This window comes from Nipponia nippon, unplaced genomic scaffold (genome assembly GCF_047370975.1).
Source record: "Nipponia nippon isolate SJK-2023a ecotype South Korea unplaced genomic scaffold, ASM4737097v1 scaffold_7, whole genome shotgun sequence".
Classification (NCBI taxonomy): domain Eukaryota; kingdom Metazoa; phylum Chordata; class Aves; order Pelecaniformes; family Threskiornithidae; genus Nipponia; species Nipponia nippon.
The window spans coordinates 11919017-11937699 of NW_028262391.1; the positions used below are offsets into that span (position 1 = coordinate 11919017).

An 18683-nucleotide genomic window follows, 5' to 3' on the forward strand; every position below is an offset into this window, starting at 1 on the left:
GGGCTGGAAGGCGGGGCAGCGGGGCGGTGACGGAGGATGATTGGCCGGTGCGGCGTGCCGGGGGGCGGGGCGTCGGGAGGCCGCTCGGGTTGGTTGCGCCGGCCCGTGGCGGGTGCGAGGGAGTGAGGGGGGAGGGGTGGGGGGTCCTGAGGCGCCGCTGTCACCGCCGCCTTCCCGCCCAGGCCCGCGCAGCCAGGCCCGTCCGCCCGCGGCGCGGCGCGGCAGGACCATGTCGGCCACGGACGAGCGGGCCAAGGAGATCCTCCGGGGCTTCAAGCTGTATCCTCCCGACGGGAGCCGTGAGGCGGGCGGGACCCGGCCGGGAAGGACGGGGGGGGGGGGGGAGAACGGGACGCGACGCCCCCCTGTGGTGAGGGCACGCGCGAGGCCCCCGGGGCGGGAAGGGGGGTTGTCATGGAAACGCCTCCCCGGCTGGGCTGTTCCCTATGGCGTCCACCCCCCCCGGTGGCGGCGGGGGGCGTCCCTCCCCCTGGAAGCGGCTGAACCCCGGCGGGGCTGAGGCCGGCCCTGAGCCGGCTGGGGAGGCGGGGGGGGGCCCATCGGGGCGGTGGCAGGTGGCCAAAGCCCCCAGAGCGGCGGCGGCCTCCCCGGTCCCCACCCCGGCGTCCCGCCGCACCGGAGCTGTCCGCCGGGCGGCTGCTGATGGGCGGCCGGAGGAGAAGGGGCTGCGCAGGAAGGCGGCGGCCGCGGAGCAGCGGGAGCCGCTGCCTCGGCAGCGAGGACAGCTTACAGAGGGCAGGTGAAGTAGCTCGGCGGCCCATGCCCTCGGTCCCGGGAGGATCTGATCCCTTCCCCTCCGGCCTGCGCTTAGGCACCTCTGCTTGGAAAGGAAATACCGGGTCTTCAGGTCCAGAAGCAACTAAATATCTTGTTCCTTTTCATACCGTGAGGTACTGGCACACGTTGTGTTGGTCGTGGTTGATCGTACGACGTCTTTTATTGCCAACACTGACATACCGTAGGTGTTAATGCTTTTCTGTGCAGTTCATTTTAAAACTTTTCATGTTGTGGCTTTCAGAAAGCATTCTCATTGTGTTGTCTGTGTTACCTGAATATGAATTTAGTGCTGATGAAATGAGATAGATCTGAGCTTGGAAGAGAAGCGAGATCCTGCGTGCACCCTTCCAACCCAGGAATTCAGTGGAGAAAGGCTCAACCTAAAGGCCCACATGCAAACTAAGGGTGGGAGAAATAGGCCACATGTAAAATAAAGCTACTATACTATAGTAGATTTTTCTAAGCTTGGAAGACAAATGTAAGCTTGCAAGACAAATGTAAGCTTGCTAGCTTGACCTTTAAACACTAGAAAATTGTTGTGGCTTGGTTTGTTTGGCTTTTTTTTTTTTTTTTTTACAGTGAAAAGGACAGAAGTGGACAGAATACCCTCTTGATCCAATACTGTTATTTCTAAACAGTTTTTTTGTTCATAATCTCTATGCCAGCTGTAGCAGGATCTAATTTTCTAGGTTGGATTTAGACAGATAGCTGCTGTCAAACTATAAGCAGATGCTTTTCTTAACTTTTGAATCCTTGTCCCCTCCCCCAGCTTTTAGTACTGCATCTGGTTCCTTTGCTTCTGCACTAGCACTATTGACAGTTCTTTTTGTTTATGAAGATGTAGTATTTCAGCTGTCAAAACATGATTTAAGAGTCTTTTGTGCCAGCAATTAGAAAAAGAATAAGCTTCTGACAAGACCAGACTAAGCTGTTGGTAGACATGAGAAGCGCTTAGAAAGTTAAGCCTAGGGAACAAACTTTTAAGTGCTTTTTGCATGTGCTTGCATATAGTCTTTCCTGGATAGCACAATTTACACAAAGGCCTTTGTCCAACTTCAGATTAAATAACCCATTTTGTCGTTTGTTGCCTTGAGTAGAAAATGCTTTTCGCCCTTTGAGAGGAAGGATGTTAGACAAACCTAAGGTAAACTTCTATTATCTCAATCAGCCATAGCATGGGCAAGAAGCTTTAGCAGAAATACTCTGCTGTTCCATGTTGAAGTACCTCAAATTTAGTCTTCCTTTGCTTGTCCTTGCAAAAACACTAATATTTTACTGCTGACAGGACAGTTTTAGGCAAAACCGTGACTGCGCTTCTCCAAAAACATGCTAGAGTACTTCAGTAATTGCTACAGGGCCAGGTAGCATGAAGTCTGAGAAACAGGAAAGTTTCTCCAAACATTTCATAACTGGAACTTTTAGCAAGCTAAAGTAGTTGAAAAACCATCTACATATCCCTTCAGTAAACCAGGAGAGTGGCTGAACAGACACATTCCTCATTTATGAGAGGAAGCCTTGAGACACTGCGCCATCCGCACAGGAAACTACTCATGCCCAGATGTGACCATGCTCTCTGTAAGGCAGCCATCAGCTCAGACTTCCATTTCCTTTTCTAAGGGTGAGCTTGTATTCGAGAGAACATTACATTTTAAAAAGATGCTTTATCTTCTGCCCACTCTACTGCTGTATGTGCTAATTTGATTTACTTAATAGAAAGGAAGAGAGAAACGTGTTCTGAAAAGCTGTTAAGGTTATACTTGGACTACTTGAAAACTTTTTCCTCCTTGCTCCCAGGAGGGAGGGAGTTCAACTCCACCAACTTAAGCACACCCTGCAAACTTGGCACTTGAAACTGAAGTTGCTTTTAGCACAAGAAACTAGCACAGTATTACACCTAGGGTATGGCTGTATTAGATTCCTTGTGTGGTAAGGTCAGTTGATAGGGTAGAAATCATCATTGAGGGAGCAGGCTTCCAAAAATACTTGTTTGCTTTAACAGAGGAACAGGCACTCTAGCTGGAAATCCAGTTCACATTGAGTAATCAAAGTTTCCTCAAACAAATTCTGTTTACTTGTGGTTCCTGAGAAGAGGTTAATTACAAGCTTTCCAACTGATTGGGACATGCTGCTGTGGAAATTAAATTATAGCCCAAATCCACCCTCTAATGCAGAGATATGCTTTCCTTCCTCTATGACACTAGTGCAGAAACATGTTGTGGCTAGTGTCCTGAAATTCACAGAAACATTTACTCCCTCCTCATGTATTTTGCTATTTTAAAGAGATTAAAACCAAACGAGAAATATTTGATGCTTGCAGGCAAATGAGGATATTCATTATAGTTTATTACATTTGTCCTAAGAGTTTTTATGGCACCCATTAAAAACTGAACACTGACAGTCCAGTAAGTACATTGCAGTAAGAGATTGAAAGCAGCCAGCAAAAACTTTTATAGCTTGTCACTTTTTCAGAGATGATATTTCTTAATAGAGCTGATAACTGTGTTCATCAACTCCCTGTTTTGAAGGCACTCACCTGAAGAGCAGTTGTTACACTTAACATAATATCTACAGGTAGTCTAGTACTATGAATATGCAGACTTGTTTTTTGACTGTAAGCAATATCAGTTCAGTTGGTAACTGAAGATTCATTCCTCTGGAATATTAGCCAAGTCTTGTTTCTGCAAGTATTTACACACAGCTGGTTCTATAATCTCAAATGCATGAAATTTAATTATGCCTTTTTTTCTCTAGAAGGTGGGACCGTTACTCTGTCAAACTACATAATAGCATTTTACTTGACCCTCACTTACCCTTTCAACACATTCTTCAGGTTTCATTCTGTCATTTTACCCTTAGAGTTAGCATGTACTATTAAATGTAGGTATTTAGCATCCTTTTTCATGAAAAATTAACACCAATAATGTATTTCCCTAACAGTCAAAACCCAGGGGTTTTTTTTATGGCTTTCCCCCCACCAGCCCCCTTGATAATTTGTGAGTTGCCTATTTATCTGTGTTCTGATACAAACTAACAGAGAATTTTTTTTTTATGCACTATGTCCACTAAAATGAGGACGCTGTAGGCAGTTATCCTATTTAATTTGGTTTGGCAACATTTAGAAAGCGTACGTGCTTTGCTTTCTGACATAGTATCTATGCTGTAGATTAGAAATATCCAGTCATGGTTTGCAGCAACAGATTCACACCCAGCTCTTGAGGGACAAGAGTTCAGCTTTATGCACTTCTTCCTGTAAGAAGCAAGGAAGAGAAAACCCAAACAATTCAGCTGGGTCTCATAGCATAGTTAAGGTGCTAAGCCTAGCCTCTCAATATATGAGGAAGCACATCCATTTTCTATTTTAAATCTTACAAGTCAAACAAGATATCACCTATTTTATTTGCTGCTGTACAGAGGAGTCTCATCAGAATTGGATCTCCATGGTGTTAATTGCCATATAGATATTTATCAGCTTAGGACAAGTTTCTCCATGAACTTCCATTTAAGGCTATGCAGTATATCTTACTGTACTTCAGAAGTCTCCTGAAACAAATTAATATGGTGAACATAAGCATGAGGAAACAATATTAACTCTAGGTCAGAATAATTATGGAGTTATGAAACTAGTATTTGTGGTCAGTATAAACATGTACCTGTAGCTTAGGCATTTGAACATTTGTACGCAAAACTTTATATGTCAAATGCTGTCCTACTTTCTGGAATCCTCAAAGTTCCCTGTGCAGCATCCTCCTAGCTCCCAGAGCTTCTTCCAATCCTCCTCTCACCACTGTTTTTCTGTCTAGGAAATCATTCTAGCAGAGCATTAACATCTTAGAAGGATGGATAGAGCTGTAATGAGACACCAACTATACCAGAATATTAAGAGCTTCTATGAACTTTATATTACTCTGCAGACCAAGAGACTTCTATTTCCAACTTCTACCTTGTTTCTGCTGTACACACAGAAACTGTAGTCAATGACAGTCTTGCCTATCAATTCCTAGAATAGTCACTGAAGTTCTGAACTAGTTTGAAACAGCATTCAAAAGTTGAGAAGTCAAAATGGAAGCTCCATCAAATTGAGTTTCCAATTTATTTGTTAGGCCAGTAGATCTTTAGCTGCTTAGTCACTTAAAATGCTTATCTGGTCCAGTATTTACAAAACTAACAAGGTAGCAGCTTTAATTGGCTTATAAATTTCCCTTTGTTTTGAGGTTTCCTCTATGCATTTCCTCAGGTCTCAGTTTGTTTAGACTTCTTGCAATTAAATAGAAAGATGAATCACCAAGTTTATGGGTTAAAAGGAGACACTGGCCAGCTAAACGAGGGAACAGGGCTGCCCAGAAGCTGGGAAATGTGCTCTGCAAAGAGCCAAAGCAGAGCTTCCACATAGCTTGCACCAGTGCAATTTTAAAACATTCTGGAAAACAGGAGTTTGTTCTCCCCATCCATGTTTCTGGTTTCTAAAAACTAGAATGTTCTTCTGTCTAGAGTTCATCATTTATATGATCTGAAAGAAGTGGTCTTCTGTTGTTCTTGAGCTTTCATTACCACTTTCCTGCCTACAAACCTTAGAGTACTTTACAGGCAAAGGTTGTCCACATTCCCAGTTAGTCTGACTGCAGAACAAGTTCCCACTCTGGCAGCACCAAGAGATCTTTGTTTCCAAGAAGCCAGAGTTTCACATAGAAGCTTCAGCCAGGTTGTACTTGGTAGTTAAGGAAGTGTCACTGTGGTCAAGGTACCTTTACCATATCAGAGTTGTTTCCAGCATTGACAGAAGTTCTGGAGTATGCAACGATCTATAGTTCTGGCATGCTAAACAGAGACATATGGGTTTATGCATAAGTCATGAGGCATACCTGCAAATAAAGCAGGAACAATTTTACCAGGTTTGATTTTATCTGCCTGGTTCCTCAGTGAGCACCAAAGACTTCATGTCCTCCCCTTGTTAACTTTCATTGAAAAAGTGTAAATATTTAGTTATACTTAAACAGTGATTTGCATTAACTTCATATCTGAATGAGTTACAGTCAGTTTTCTGACTTTCAGATTTAATGCAGTCCACTCATGGTGTTAGAAGTGGTGCTTTGTGCCCTTGACAGCGGAAGGGGCATCAAGGGCTCCACCATCACAGGAAACAAATGAGTTACCCAGGTGCTACAGAGAATACATCTGACTAACACCGATTTAAAAGTGTAAGTTGACATTGAAGTTTGGGTTTTACTTTTTAGTCAGCAATATTACTTTAGCACCTTGTGGTTAGAATTTGATTTTTAAGATTTATCCTTTCATCTCCCATCCAGCATTTCACTGGAATTATGGTTTCAGTATTTTTAATTGCTTGCATAATGCCAACCTAATAAGGTACCTAAAATAATGCAGTTGTCATTAGCAAAATTATTTCCCCTTATTTCCTTTATATCATATTAAGATAATATCAGTTACTCTTTGCATCCTTGGCAGGGATCAAAACCCTCAGAAGTCAGTCGTGCCTTATGCTTCAGCTGTTGTTACAGTATTTGAATTTCCACACAGCAGAAGATAATCATTTAATCCATCAAGTGAGAACTGATAGAGCTTCTTCCCCACCATGCATCTTCACAGCCAACATGTAGGAAAAAAGCCAAGCTTACACAGAGGTAGACAAGCAGGGAAGACATCTAAAAATGCTCACATTAAACAGATTCTGTTCAGAGTGTTGTTTTTTTTGTTTTTTTGTTTTTTTTATGCAGACATCTGATGTGTCTCCTGTGTCTCTGAATAACAGTGTTCTGTTAGCTAAAGCAGTCTTAGCATGGAAGCTGATGCAGCTTGCTCTTACACATGTTTAACTCTGAATTTAAGTTGATCTAGAAAGAACGTTAAAAGTGAGAATTTTACATTAAGTTAGTAACATAACAGGCCACTGTACTGACTTCTGCCTTTGACTTCCACAATTTATGTAACATATAAGCCTCTTCTATTTCTCTAAGCTGGGAAATTAAGGCAGCTTCAAATTTGAGCTCAGACCCCCCCCCCCCATTAAAGACTAAACAAAGCATTGGCTTAATCTAGATAGTCAAAGTTTGTATAGAAGTATGAGGTATGCTAGGTTCCCAGATACAGATAACAAGCAGAAAATATCATGATCTATTAATGTCTACCTGCCAATATTGAATTTTGTCTTTTTCTTCATATTAGTACAGCAAAATTTATCAAAAGTTAATTCTGTAAGCACATGAACAGTGACTTTTACACATCTGTTGCTCACACACCTTAAGGATCAGATCATGTATTTACAGTTGATGTGCAAGAAACTACAGCAGTGAGCACTGAACACTAAAAAAAAATCCAACAACATTCCTAGGGGCTGCCTTTTTGTCCCGAAACTGAATCGGGAGCACCCACAGAAACAAGAAGTTCAGCATCTGTGTAGCATCACTCCCAGAGCAGTGTTAAAGACTAGGTGACAGTTTTTGAGGGAACACCCCCACCCACATACAGTCATTGTGTGTTACTGTGAAGTTTCCAAAGCCATTTGACACCACGTCCATGCGGACACAGTAGGACTGTTGGGAGGCTCTGTCCAGAAAACACCTGATAGTAACTGAGGTTCTCACGAACAACAGTAGAAACCACATCTCAGCTGCATATTGCTAAATCCTGATTGACAGACAGGATCTTCAGTTGCAATTATGAACTTTGAGATTCCATTGTCAGATTTCCCCTGAACCAAGTTCTCACTGTGACACAAACCTTAGGTACAGAAGAGACTTAAGGGAAACAACATCAGATTAATTCAGCCATGAGCAAACCTTTGAGTTGATTATGTTCATGACTAGAATATCAGGCAGCATTCTCCTTGAAGAATGGCAGGCTTAGGTAAAAAGCAAGAGCAAGAAAAGTAATTTTTTATTTTCAGCCAGCCTTTGGCATAACAATGCACAAAAGCATCATGTTATTAAATTTATCCACTACTGTATTGAAAGGATTGCTTAACTAACTCAGAGCAATATTGTCTTCCATTAGAGAAAATGAGTGCAGGGGATTTTACTTAGTAATTCTACAGAGGAGTATTTATATGGGCCAGTCTGTATGCTACACTGTGTACATACAATTCGTCTACTCCATAGTGAGTCAGAAGCTCATTTGGTCCCTGGGAGAGCTGATTATATCCATTTTTTGCTATTTATTGTATAAAGAAAATGGGGGGGTCTTACATTCATTGGTGATTAAAGTGTATACCCCACCTGAGCAGATTGCCTGCCTGCATGCCTCTTTCTTCCTCACTTCAGATGACTTGTTTTAAACCTTTCCAAAAGGAAGGTTACACATGCTTGGAACCAAGAAATCCATCTGATGTTTTATTAAGAGCGTCAGAAACTTCTAATCAAGGACAGCCTGCTGGGCAAGCAGAGAGTTAATGTCAAATCACTTTGGTTTGGAAAGTCAAAAGAAATTCTATTTTATGATACAGTGAAAACCTGGCTATTTGCATTACTTTAAATCCAAATTCTTTTGTGTATGGGAAAATGCTTTAGAGAACCTCACTAAGGAGGAACCCATTTTCTGTTCATCTGTGCCCATGGGCTGTTGCTAGCTGTGTGCTTAAAGGGAGTTCTGCAACACCCCCAACTCCTCTTGAAGAAGGAGGTTTGCAGAGAGAGAAAGGGTAGAAGAACCATTGTCCCCATTAGTGTACCGCCATGTGGCGCAATAGACCAACCCATCTGGAAACTGGACACCAAGAAATACCTACTGACCTTTAATACAGGGGGATCTTCTGGAGATACTCTAGACATTTGACTTCCAGTTTAAGTCTTTAGGGTAGACCCTAGTGCATTAGAATACTTGCCTGTCAGTCACAGTCCAACTTAAGGCTTCATTGTTTCTCTAATAAAGTTACTTTCTTTCCCAGAAGCTGAGATAAGGAGGAAAAACATCCTTCTGATTGTTATTTCACTTGAACCTTATTAGCCTTTAAGTGACATTTAAAGCTCAGTCCAGGAAGTAGGATGGGTTTGTTGCTTCTGAGGGAAGAGGACACCTGAAAGATATCTGCCTTTACATTCTTCTTGATGTGTGCTTCTGGCTCAGCAGCTGTGCAGAGCCCAGATTACCATCCCCAGCTGCTTGTTACTTCATTTTCAGATGAACTTGTTCTCAGCACAGCCTCATGCTGTCTTCCAGCAGTCAGCACCAGCTCACCTGGGGAGGTTTCTCCCATCACCATGCTTAGCAACTCTTGCAGCACCAATTCTAAAGTCCTAGCTTAGCATTATTAGTTTAGCATTTTAACTTCACATTGCTAAATTTGTGGTCGCATAACTTCTCTTAAGAGAAATACATTTTAGATTACATTGGTAAGGCAGTCATCTTCTCTTTCCCCTTGTTCTGTGCAAGAAGTCATTAGCATTACTGTGCTGTGTGAGAAGTTACTGCCCAGCAACCAGGCAAAGTCATCAGCAGGGTCTGAGACCATGTAGCAACTGCTCTTAGAGGCTCAGTGCTCCTGCAACTCTCATAACGAACCAGACATAGGAAATCACGGGCTGAAAATCACATGCAGCCTTGGAGAGCAAATGCATGTTATTTTTAAGATATCACTTCCAGAAAGACAAAGACAAGCCAGTAAGTTTCTCAGTCCAGTTTGGGCTGTTCATTTATGGCACCCTCATTAATCCACATGGAATCAATACAGTTACACTGTTGCCATAAGAGTGTAGTATTTAAACAGCCCCAGGAAGGAATTGTTTTACATGCATCCCCCTGTAATTCCTTCAAAGGGATCTGCATTATATTAGTATAACACTAACCTTAAACTCAGCTTCTGCACAGAAACATTTAGCTTCATAGAAATAAAAAAAAACCCTGGTTTCCTGGTTCTCCTAGCATCTTCCATTCTACCATTAGAATAAGTTCCTTAGAGTTTTAAACAAAAAAACCCAACACAAACCTATAGATGTATTTTAAAGTAGCCTGAACTGAAGCACTACTTGCAAAATAAAGAGATTCCCCAAAGAAAATTACAAGCTTACCTCTTCAAGGCTCTAGTCTGTTCCTCAGAGAAGGTCAAAGCTCCCTCCTCACCACCGGCAGCCCCACCATAACCTCCTTCTCCCTGTCTACACAAAGTAGAGGTGAGGCCTTAACCAGGCAGCTGCAGAGCAAGCCCCTGCTCCCCCAAGACCCCTAGCCACATTGCCCTCAGTAAGCCCCTCTCCTGCATTTAAATACAGCCCTGCCAGAGGCCAGGTGAAAATGTTTCATGGTTCATGACGGTCTCGTGCATTTGTTTCACTGATAAAACAGGAGTTCCTTGTTTTCTTGCTTAATTATGTTTGCACAAGTCCCAGTTTTGCCAGTTCTGAAATAGTAAATGCAGTGAATGAGGCCGAGACGTGTTTGAAAAGGTTGTGAAAATTGAAATAAATAAAGGCCATATTTTAATGTAGGCATGCCCATAAAGGGTGCAGATAATGCTAACTATGGCATTTTTTGAGCTTTTTGTGTATAATTTCACAACATTAGCATTCACCTTAACATAAATGCTTATGAAGTCCACACTTTGAAACACCAACATAATATTTTAAAAACATAATATTTGTATCAGCTCTAAGTCTAGCTTTTCAATAACTGAATTGTTATTATTTTGTTATTATTAATAACGAAATTGAAAGAATCGACTTGTGCACTACAGCTGATTGTATTATTTATACATGCTGTTCTTTTTCATAGCAGAAATAAGCTATTCCATTCCTTCAGCTGAAAAATATATTAAAAGATTTTGATTAAAATTGTAAAAATCAGATTTCAAATACTCTGAAAATTTAACACACAGCTACAAGCTTGTTAAAATAATAAAATCTTAGCATAAATGTAACTGTAGATTTTATTGACAATGAAAGCTATAGGAGCTGCTTGGACGCAATAGAGGTCATCGCTTTTTTGTCATTTCAGTGGAGATTTCATTATTGTATCCCCACAGTAATGTTTTTCATCTGAATTCCAGTGCATGTTAAAGCAGAGAGATGCTGGTTTGGGCACAGACCCTCCATCTTCGAGGGATCCCCTAGTGACACGCTCAGGGGTTCACATCAGTATAGTTCACATTAGTATATCTGTAGAGGCTGATTAAATTATGACATTCAGAACCAAATATTAGTATTTTACCTGTTCTAAACTCATTTGGAACTGAATTTTTTACTTGTAATTGCAGTGTGTTGCTGTAGTGCTTTTCCAAACAACTTACTCTCTTTTCAGACTGCCATACTGTCTAACACTGTGTAAAATGTTGGGATGGTTAAATTGTCAAATCACTAATCCACACTGCAAATTTAAGCACTTATTTTAGTAGGTTCCTAAAAAAGCACAGTAATTCAGATATGGAGGCCTTGGGTTTTGAGAGTTCTGCCTCAATCTGCGTAAATCCCCCTTTATTCCTCCTCTCTGCCTCTGCTTTCAGCAGCTTCTGGTCCATTTACAAGATTAGTTTCCTCATGCAACTGCCAATCATTCCCTCCTGACTGTATTTTCAATTTTGTTTTGATTCTCCACTTGGTCTGTATGCTCTAAGTTTTCCTCCCTTCCTCAGAAGAGACAAGATAATGAACTTGTTTTCCTTGAATAATCTTAGTCCTGTCAGTTCTAAGTGGGAAACCAAAAATTGTTTGATCTATATTGCAGCATGTGGTCCTGCCATTAAGCTAATTTACTGCTTTCACTTTGTTAAACAACTTACTCGTGTCCCATGTAGCAGCTATTGATTTTTGTATCCTATGTTTTTAATACCATGTATCCTAAAATGAGTTGTCAATTTGTTGTTTGTATAGCAGCCTCCTATCATGTCAGCAGAAATTGTTCCTGGCTCTGAAAAATAACAGTGCCGTGTCAGCAGAGGAAAGACAGCTTTTTAAAGGATACTATAAAATGGTTCTTTCAATGACTTGTGTAGTGCTCCAGAGATGTAACTACTTCAGTGGCTCAGATCCATGACCTATTTTTCTCTTGTCCCTTGGAGAACCACCTCTGATTCTCACTGTGGCCTTGTCCTGTGAGTTTAGAGGGCCACTCACATTCACCTAATTAATCACATCCTTACTTGCTCCCTCGGCTTGGTGTTGAGAGTGTTCATAATCAAATAGGGCAGCTGGCAGTGAAGATGCTCTTTGTGTTTAGTCACGAAGGCTCTGGCTGTAAGGGTTGTACTGTTTGTAAGGCTAAAGTGTGCCCATTTCTCATGCACACATAGCTCAACTTAAGAAAAAAACCACAAAACTGAAGTATTTGTAGCTCCAGTGAAATTCAGGCCAGTACTGTCCACATGGATTGTATATCCGAGGAACCGTTTAAGCTAGTGCCAGGAAAAGGGTGGCTTCTTCCCCTGCTGTGCCGCGTCAGCAAATAGCAGACTGGCATTTGTCATTGTGGACTTCATGAAAGTGCTTGTCGTAGCTGTTTCTCTGACTGATTTGAATTTTTATTTTGTTTATTAAGTGAAGAGTGTTAGTGCCAGGGCTAAATACTGTTTTACTATAAAATCTCAATAAGATTAAATCCTGTTGTGATTCTCTAATTACATTTCAAGGATACTGAGTTGCTTTCCCCAAGAACCTGTGGTGATCTCTAGATGTATCCCTGGTTACAGAACAACATGGATTGAAACAGCGAGGGATACACCGTGTGTGAGATATTTTGGGGCAGTGTTAAAGGTGCAGAGGTTCAAAAAAGCCTGAAGCCCTTTGAGTAAACCGCCTTTAGTAGAACTGAGTGACTTCTGCCCTGCCAACTCCAGTGTCACATTCATGCCAGGGCGGATATGCTGAGTACTGCTGTGAGATTGAACAAAACAGTGGAACTGCGTTCAGCTGGTATTACTTCTGTTGCACTAGTTAGTTTTCACTCTCGTCATAAACACAAATCCTTATAGACTAATTAGCAGATGTACTGCAGTAACAGCACTTGTTTCACCTTTTCCCTGAAGACTGCAATTGGCATTTGCTTTGAAAGCTATGTAAAGAGTATCTTTTCAGGATTTCATTCATTTTTGTCGTTTTTTAGCATTACTTGTGAGAGAGGGCATATGAGCGCACCTGGAAAAGGAAGTTCAATTGTCTGGCCTATTTTCCTGAATATCATACAGAGCTATAATCCCACCCTGAGGGAATACACACCATCTTTCTGCCAACTGGCTTGGGCAAGTCGGTGCCAGGAGTTTTTAAACGCATGTAGCTACACTTTGTAAATGTAGTGCACTGAGATAAAGCAGTGTCTATACTTTTCTTCCCCAGCGTCAAAGAAGAGGTGGCTATGCTGTTGCAAAAAGCTCTAATCTAGATAAAACCATAGGGTTTATATGCTTAAAATTTACTCCAGCTTAACTATTTCTGCTTGATTTCCTCACTGTGCGTACCTTTATCCCAGGATGAGTGTGTCCGGTTCTGAATCACAGAAGTCACTTCAAAGCTTTGGAATTGGACTTCCTTGATGCAGAATACAAACACCCAGGCAAGGGTTAAATAAGGGATAGTTAGCTCAACTCTAAATTCACTCCATGCCTTAATCTGGATTGGATCCTATGCATTGACAAACTCCTAATTAATTCAATTGCTAGTGAAACGTACCCTTTAAAAATTAACATTGTGTTGATGAGGTATTGAGGAACAAATTCTCTTTCGGTAGAGCAAGGGGAGTTTAGACAGAATTAGTGTGTGAATGCAAGAGAAATTCAGTGCTTGACCTTTCATTCATACCTTCTCTGAGACTGCCAACAAGAATCTCTTAAGTGCTCCCGTTACTGTTGATTTTGGTGGTGTGAACACCGGCCCATTAACAATGAGAATAAAACTCACAAGCTCGTTTCCTGGAAGGTAGGAGCTATCAGACGTAATGACTGCAGGCTTTATTGATCTGATGGGGATTTGGAGTGCTAACAGACAGCCTAAAGGTTCCACGGCCAAATAAAAATCCCTGAGTCCCTAAAGTCCTTCGCACAAATGAATTCTTCTCTTTTACAGGCCTCTCTGAAATCAAGACGTGTCTCTGTGAAGACTAAGCTACTGATTTTCCCTAAAAGGAGTTTTTACAAACAGTCTTTTTCAATGATGATTTTTTGCTTTCTTCTGTATAGGTGGATACCTCACTTGACAGTAACTCTGAAATCTCCCCTGGCCTAGTTTCTGTTCTCAGCAGTACAAGTTAATGTATGCTCTTGAAGACGGTTTTATTTCTGCTCTTTCCTGATTCCCTGAAAGAGCAAGAGGCTAAGCAACATCAGCTTTATCAGAAATATAAAAAGTCAAGGGCAGGACTTTCTCTTTAGGAACAACTATCTGTCCGTCATGTGAAAGAGGTGGGTGAAAAGCTCTTGATATGAAAGATGTCTACTTTCATGTACCAAACGTTCGCCAAATGTATAAGGTTGCTGGAGAACAACAAACTGCCACCTGAGAATTCTTTAAACTTACGGCTCTTGAAGACTTTTGTGGCAGCTGCTGTTGCTTGGATATCCAGAGTTAAGGATATCTGCCCTCCAGTGCATGGAGGGGAGTTTTAAGGGCCAGCTCAGAACAGGATCTCTCCCCAGTAACAATGCAGCATACTTGTAGCCTCTTCCAGTCTTTGGGCAGTTAACCAGAAGTAAGAAATCTTTCAAATGTACAAAATCTGTACTCCTAGGCTCTGTGCTAGCCAGTCTTTCTGCTGTAGAAGATTTTAAAAAATGACAGTCCCTCCCAGTTGCTAGATTTGATGTTCAAGGACCTGTGTCACAGTCCTCGCTAATATGGCTCTAGATGTTGACCTGTCGTGTCATATACACAAATTCTAATATGCTCCTTTTTTCTCCTAACATCTTATTGTCCACTGATAGCACCATTTTGGTGTGGGGTTTTCCTTGCCAAGGTGGGTATTTTGGAATACCTAGGAGTCCAAGTCCAGGGAGTCTGAGTCTTCTGGAAGTCAGAGCAAAGTTGTGGACCTTTTGTTCTACGTAGGAAGTAACCGCAGACTGCACCTTTCTCACACACTATGTAGAGGAGAGGAGAGTGTGTTCAAGAAGACACAAAACTATGGGTGCCATATTCATTAACAGATCCATCTAGTACCCTCTAAAAGAGAAGGTGAAGGCAAACCTGCTTATCAGAGGTGTTAGGATATACAGAAGCAGTTCTTCAAGCTAACATCATCCGTGCCATCTTTTACAGCTAAGCCATTGAGTTAACAGATGTTGTGTCCGAACAAAATCACAGGTGTTGAGTGAATTACTGTGCAAAAGCAGGTGGATATCACTTTCTCATCGTTTCTGTTGGGATCTAATCAGTGTCTGAATCAAGGAAGATTGATCCGGCAGAGTAAATGTCCTTATAAGTCCCAGGGAGGCCTTAACAGACCTGATCCCGTACAGTTGATCCCTGAGCCTCTGTATTCACTGCCCTGGGTTCAGATTTCTTCATGCTGCTTGCTACTGAGAGAAGAAATCACTGTTCAGCAACATTGATTAGGATTGCTTTGCCAATAAGTTAATATTATTTATTTTGTGTATAGTTTTTATCAGCTATACAAATGTTTGTGGACATAGCGCGGAACTTCAGAAGAAAAAGTCTCCCAATAGTCTTTGTAGATGTGCAAACGGGATCTAGTTTTTCTTGTAGATCTGAAGAAGTGCTCTCATTTTAGTTCAGAGAGGATGACTGAAGAAAGCTTTACTTATAACAGGTGACATAGAATAATCTTACTATTGAAGCTGTGAGATTATGGAATTTACATTTAAGGAATTCTGGAATCACAGAGGAGTTCTGCAAGAGGCTTCCGAGATTGCTTTCAAGATCTGTCATTTTTCTTCATAGGTGGAAGCATTGCTTCTTGTTAAGACTTTATTGTTTTAGTTAAAGCTCCAACAAGTAGAATCGTTTTCATATCATTTTAATGGGCTGAATCAATTTACTGTATTACACCAAAAATTGAACAGGAAGCAATGTTCCCACTGATACCTTGAATAAAGATTAAGTATAAAATTTAATCTGAAATGTATAGGTAACACTAGGTAAAAATTATCCTGGAAATGAAGAGGTTTTCAAACTTAAAGCGTAGCTAACTCAACTAGGATTAAAAAAAAGATGTGTTCTGTGTTCAAGACCCGTCTCCTTTAGGACATGTTCAATGTGTAAGTATGTCGACAAATTATGTGAGCCTGTCACTTGACATACTTGCTGCACCTTTTTCATCATTGAACAAGCAGGACTGTAAAGAGATATGGTCTTGAAATTAGCTCTCTTGAACGATTTAGAGTTTGAATGGCCAAGTTGTTTAGTTTAACTGAAAAGAATACTGGGACTAAACTATTGCAGACAACCGCTGATTTTCCTATCCAGATTTCCACTATCTCATGTTAACGTGTTCCTCTATTCTCTGCTCTGTATCAATAGGGGTATTTTGGTAGAGAGGAGGGAGGCGGCTGCTTCTGTGGTATAACCTGTTTCTTCTCTCTTCTTTCAGTACGTGCATCAGTGTGAGAACGCTCTCACGGAAAGCACCTTACCTCTCTTACAAATAGTTCTCCACAGAACAGTGTTTCTCCAAGGGATATTTAAGGGGCATACAGTTCAGCCTAGGAGGACTCACATGTAATTCCCCCTTATTTTGCAGAATTTGTGGGTCTGCAACTGCTACAAGTTTTTGTTTTGGGGTTGTTTTCTTTTTTAATGAAGACTGAGAAAAAGGATTCCACTAAAAGATGGAATATATATTTGTTTTGCATGGAATATTTTTTGCCAACAGAGATTACAGTAAAATTCTTGAGTAAACAGTATCCATCTGAGAGAGGTAACCAAGCTAGCAGGACTGTTTCCTTTGTGAACGCTCTAATCACCTACTTAATGTTAATTTATGGCAGTACAGGAATGATTAATAGGAGGCTTTACAAACGTAGATGTCTAGGTAGTACGTGCATCTTGTATGTGTGAATTAGGTGGTGCTGATCTTTGACATGGGCGGCAGTCCAAAGGAGTGGCAGTATGAAGAACCAGATGTTGTTGAACTGCTAGACGTTCAGTGATGCTACCATACCGTGCCTTTTTTATCCTTGGAAATGGAATAAATGAAGGTTCTCTAAAGAGAGGAAGCCCAGTTGAGCCGCTTGGAGTACAGGCACAAAGAATCCAGAAGAATTTTTGCACTGATGAGGATGGCAGCATAGTAAAATAGTGGCTTTTGAAATCAGAGCTCTTTTGAGTTAATAAATGTCAGAGAAGCCTTTATGCAAAATATTACTGTAATTGCAGGCTCATGTTCTGATCGCCTTATCAGGGGAGATGCATCCTCAATGGCATCTTTGTTTGTCTTACAATGGAAAAAGATAGAAAATAAGCAATTAAAGCAGACTTATTTAAATGAAAGGCTGTTTGGATGCCACACATCTGAGCATTCAGCTATGCAGTTCTAGCTAAGGTTGTTGGTTAGTTTTTCTGTTAAAAAACCCCTAATTTATTGCTGCTCTGTGTACTTGCTTTGTAGTATGGCCAGGCTACTGACAAGAGATAAATTCTCTCTTTTTGTTTCAACTGTGATCTTCTTTTCTTTCTTCCTGCTTCTCACCCTAAAGCAATCTCTTATGGATGTGAACATAGAAATGAGAGGTTAATTACTTCCATTATGTTCTTGGGATCCTTGTTATACCAATGAATCTTGTAAAGAAATGCTACAAAATCTGTTACTGGTCAGTTCAAAAATAGATGGACTTTGCTCTGATTGTATATCAGTTGACATTCTAGTAGGGAATAGTGTGTTTATTGAGCTTTATGAAAATGAAAAACAAACCCCTTGTTCCCTAGCTTGTGGTCTAAGTGCCAGCTCGGCATGGGCAAATCCACCATTAAATTCAAATCTCCCAAGAAAATAAGATACCCTAGGGAAAATCAGCAGACATCTTTTATATAGTGATAAAGAAATATATTTTCAAAAGGAAATGGTTTGGTTTTATCCTGTAATACCTACTCATAACAACAGTCTAATAGCAGTGGAAGATTAACATTATTCAGTCATTTAAATGTCAAATCTTTATGGCAAACTAGCATAGATTTTGAGTTAAATCTCAAAGACTCTTGCTTTCTCGTTGTGTGTGTGTGTGTTGCTTAATCTCCCTGGCCAGTACAGGGGATGTTGTGATCTCCTCATTAAAGACGTCACACTGAGAAGATTGTAGTAGAGGAATAAATAGAACAAGTGTTAGGAAGCCAAGCAGCTCATCTTGGTTGAACTAAAATGCACTCCACACAAACTGGCTTCCCCATAGGTTTGTTTCTACTAACTTTAAGTAAGGTTCAGTTACCATTTTGCAGGATGTCTAACTAGCTCATTTGAGGCTTTTCTAAGTACATCTGCCTCCTTTTCTGAAATGTTGTTTTACCTATTTGTGCAACTAAGCAGCTGACGTTTTTTAGAAGAAGTTATTCCTGTGGTAGAGAGAGCAGACAAGGGCAGTGACTCCCAAAGTGCAAAGCAGCTCAGAATTTCACAGGTGAGGCTCAGCAGGGAGCTTGAACACTTGAAGGTCTGCTAGATCTGGGCTGGCTGTGTGCAGAGCTGTCTCGCTATCATTAGCCTGTATTCCTGGCCCATGGTGCTGAGGTGTGCAGTGCTAAAACACCGGAGTTGTTCTGGGCAGGGGCTGCCAGACCCGTCCAGGCTGATTATCTCCATCTGGGTGCCAGCTGTGTAGTCACAGTGTGCGTCTTTGCTAACAGGTCTGCTGTTTCTCCTTATAATTGGCCTATGTGGAGCAATCTGATCAGATAGGTTCAGACATCCTTCAAAAATAGAGGAGATCCATCAAGACAAATATAAATGTTTCTGCATGGGATTTTGTGAAAGGAAAAATGGCAGCTCGATGTTTAGGAGTTCAACTACAG

General features: G+C 41.2%; 1 protein-coding gene and 1 long non-coding RNA gene across 2 annotated transcripts in view; one reads left to right on the forward strand and one right to left on the reverse strand.

Annotated features, from left to right (window-relative positions):
* The first annotated feature begins 120 nt into the window (after positions 1–120).
* The window catches only part of PDE6D (phosphodiesterase 6D), a 39636-nt gene continuing 21073 nt past the window's right edge, over positions 121–18683 (forward strand). Inside the window, exon 1 of the mRNA XM_087739488.1 lies at positions 121–279. Coding sequence (XP_087595614.1) covers positions 230–279 — 50 coding nt within the window. The 5' untranslated portion in view covers positions 121–229. The remainder of the gene's footprint in view (positions 280–18683) is intronic.
* LOC148050817 (uncharacterized) lies at positions 300–9961 on the reverse strand. Its single transcript, XR_015700476.1, has 4 exons — positions 9816–9961; positions 8541–8611; positions 4187–4338; positions 300–4045 (listed from the first exon to the last, which is right to left on the reverse strand). It is a non-coding gene; the product is annotated as an uncharacterized LOC148050817 (long non-coding RNA).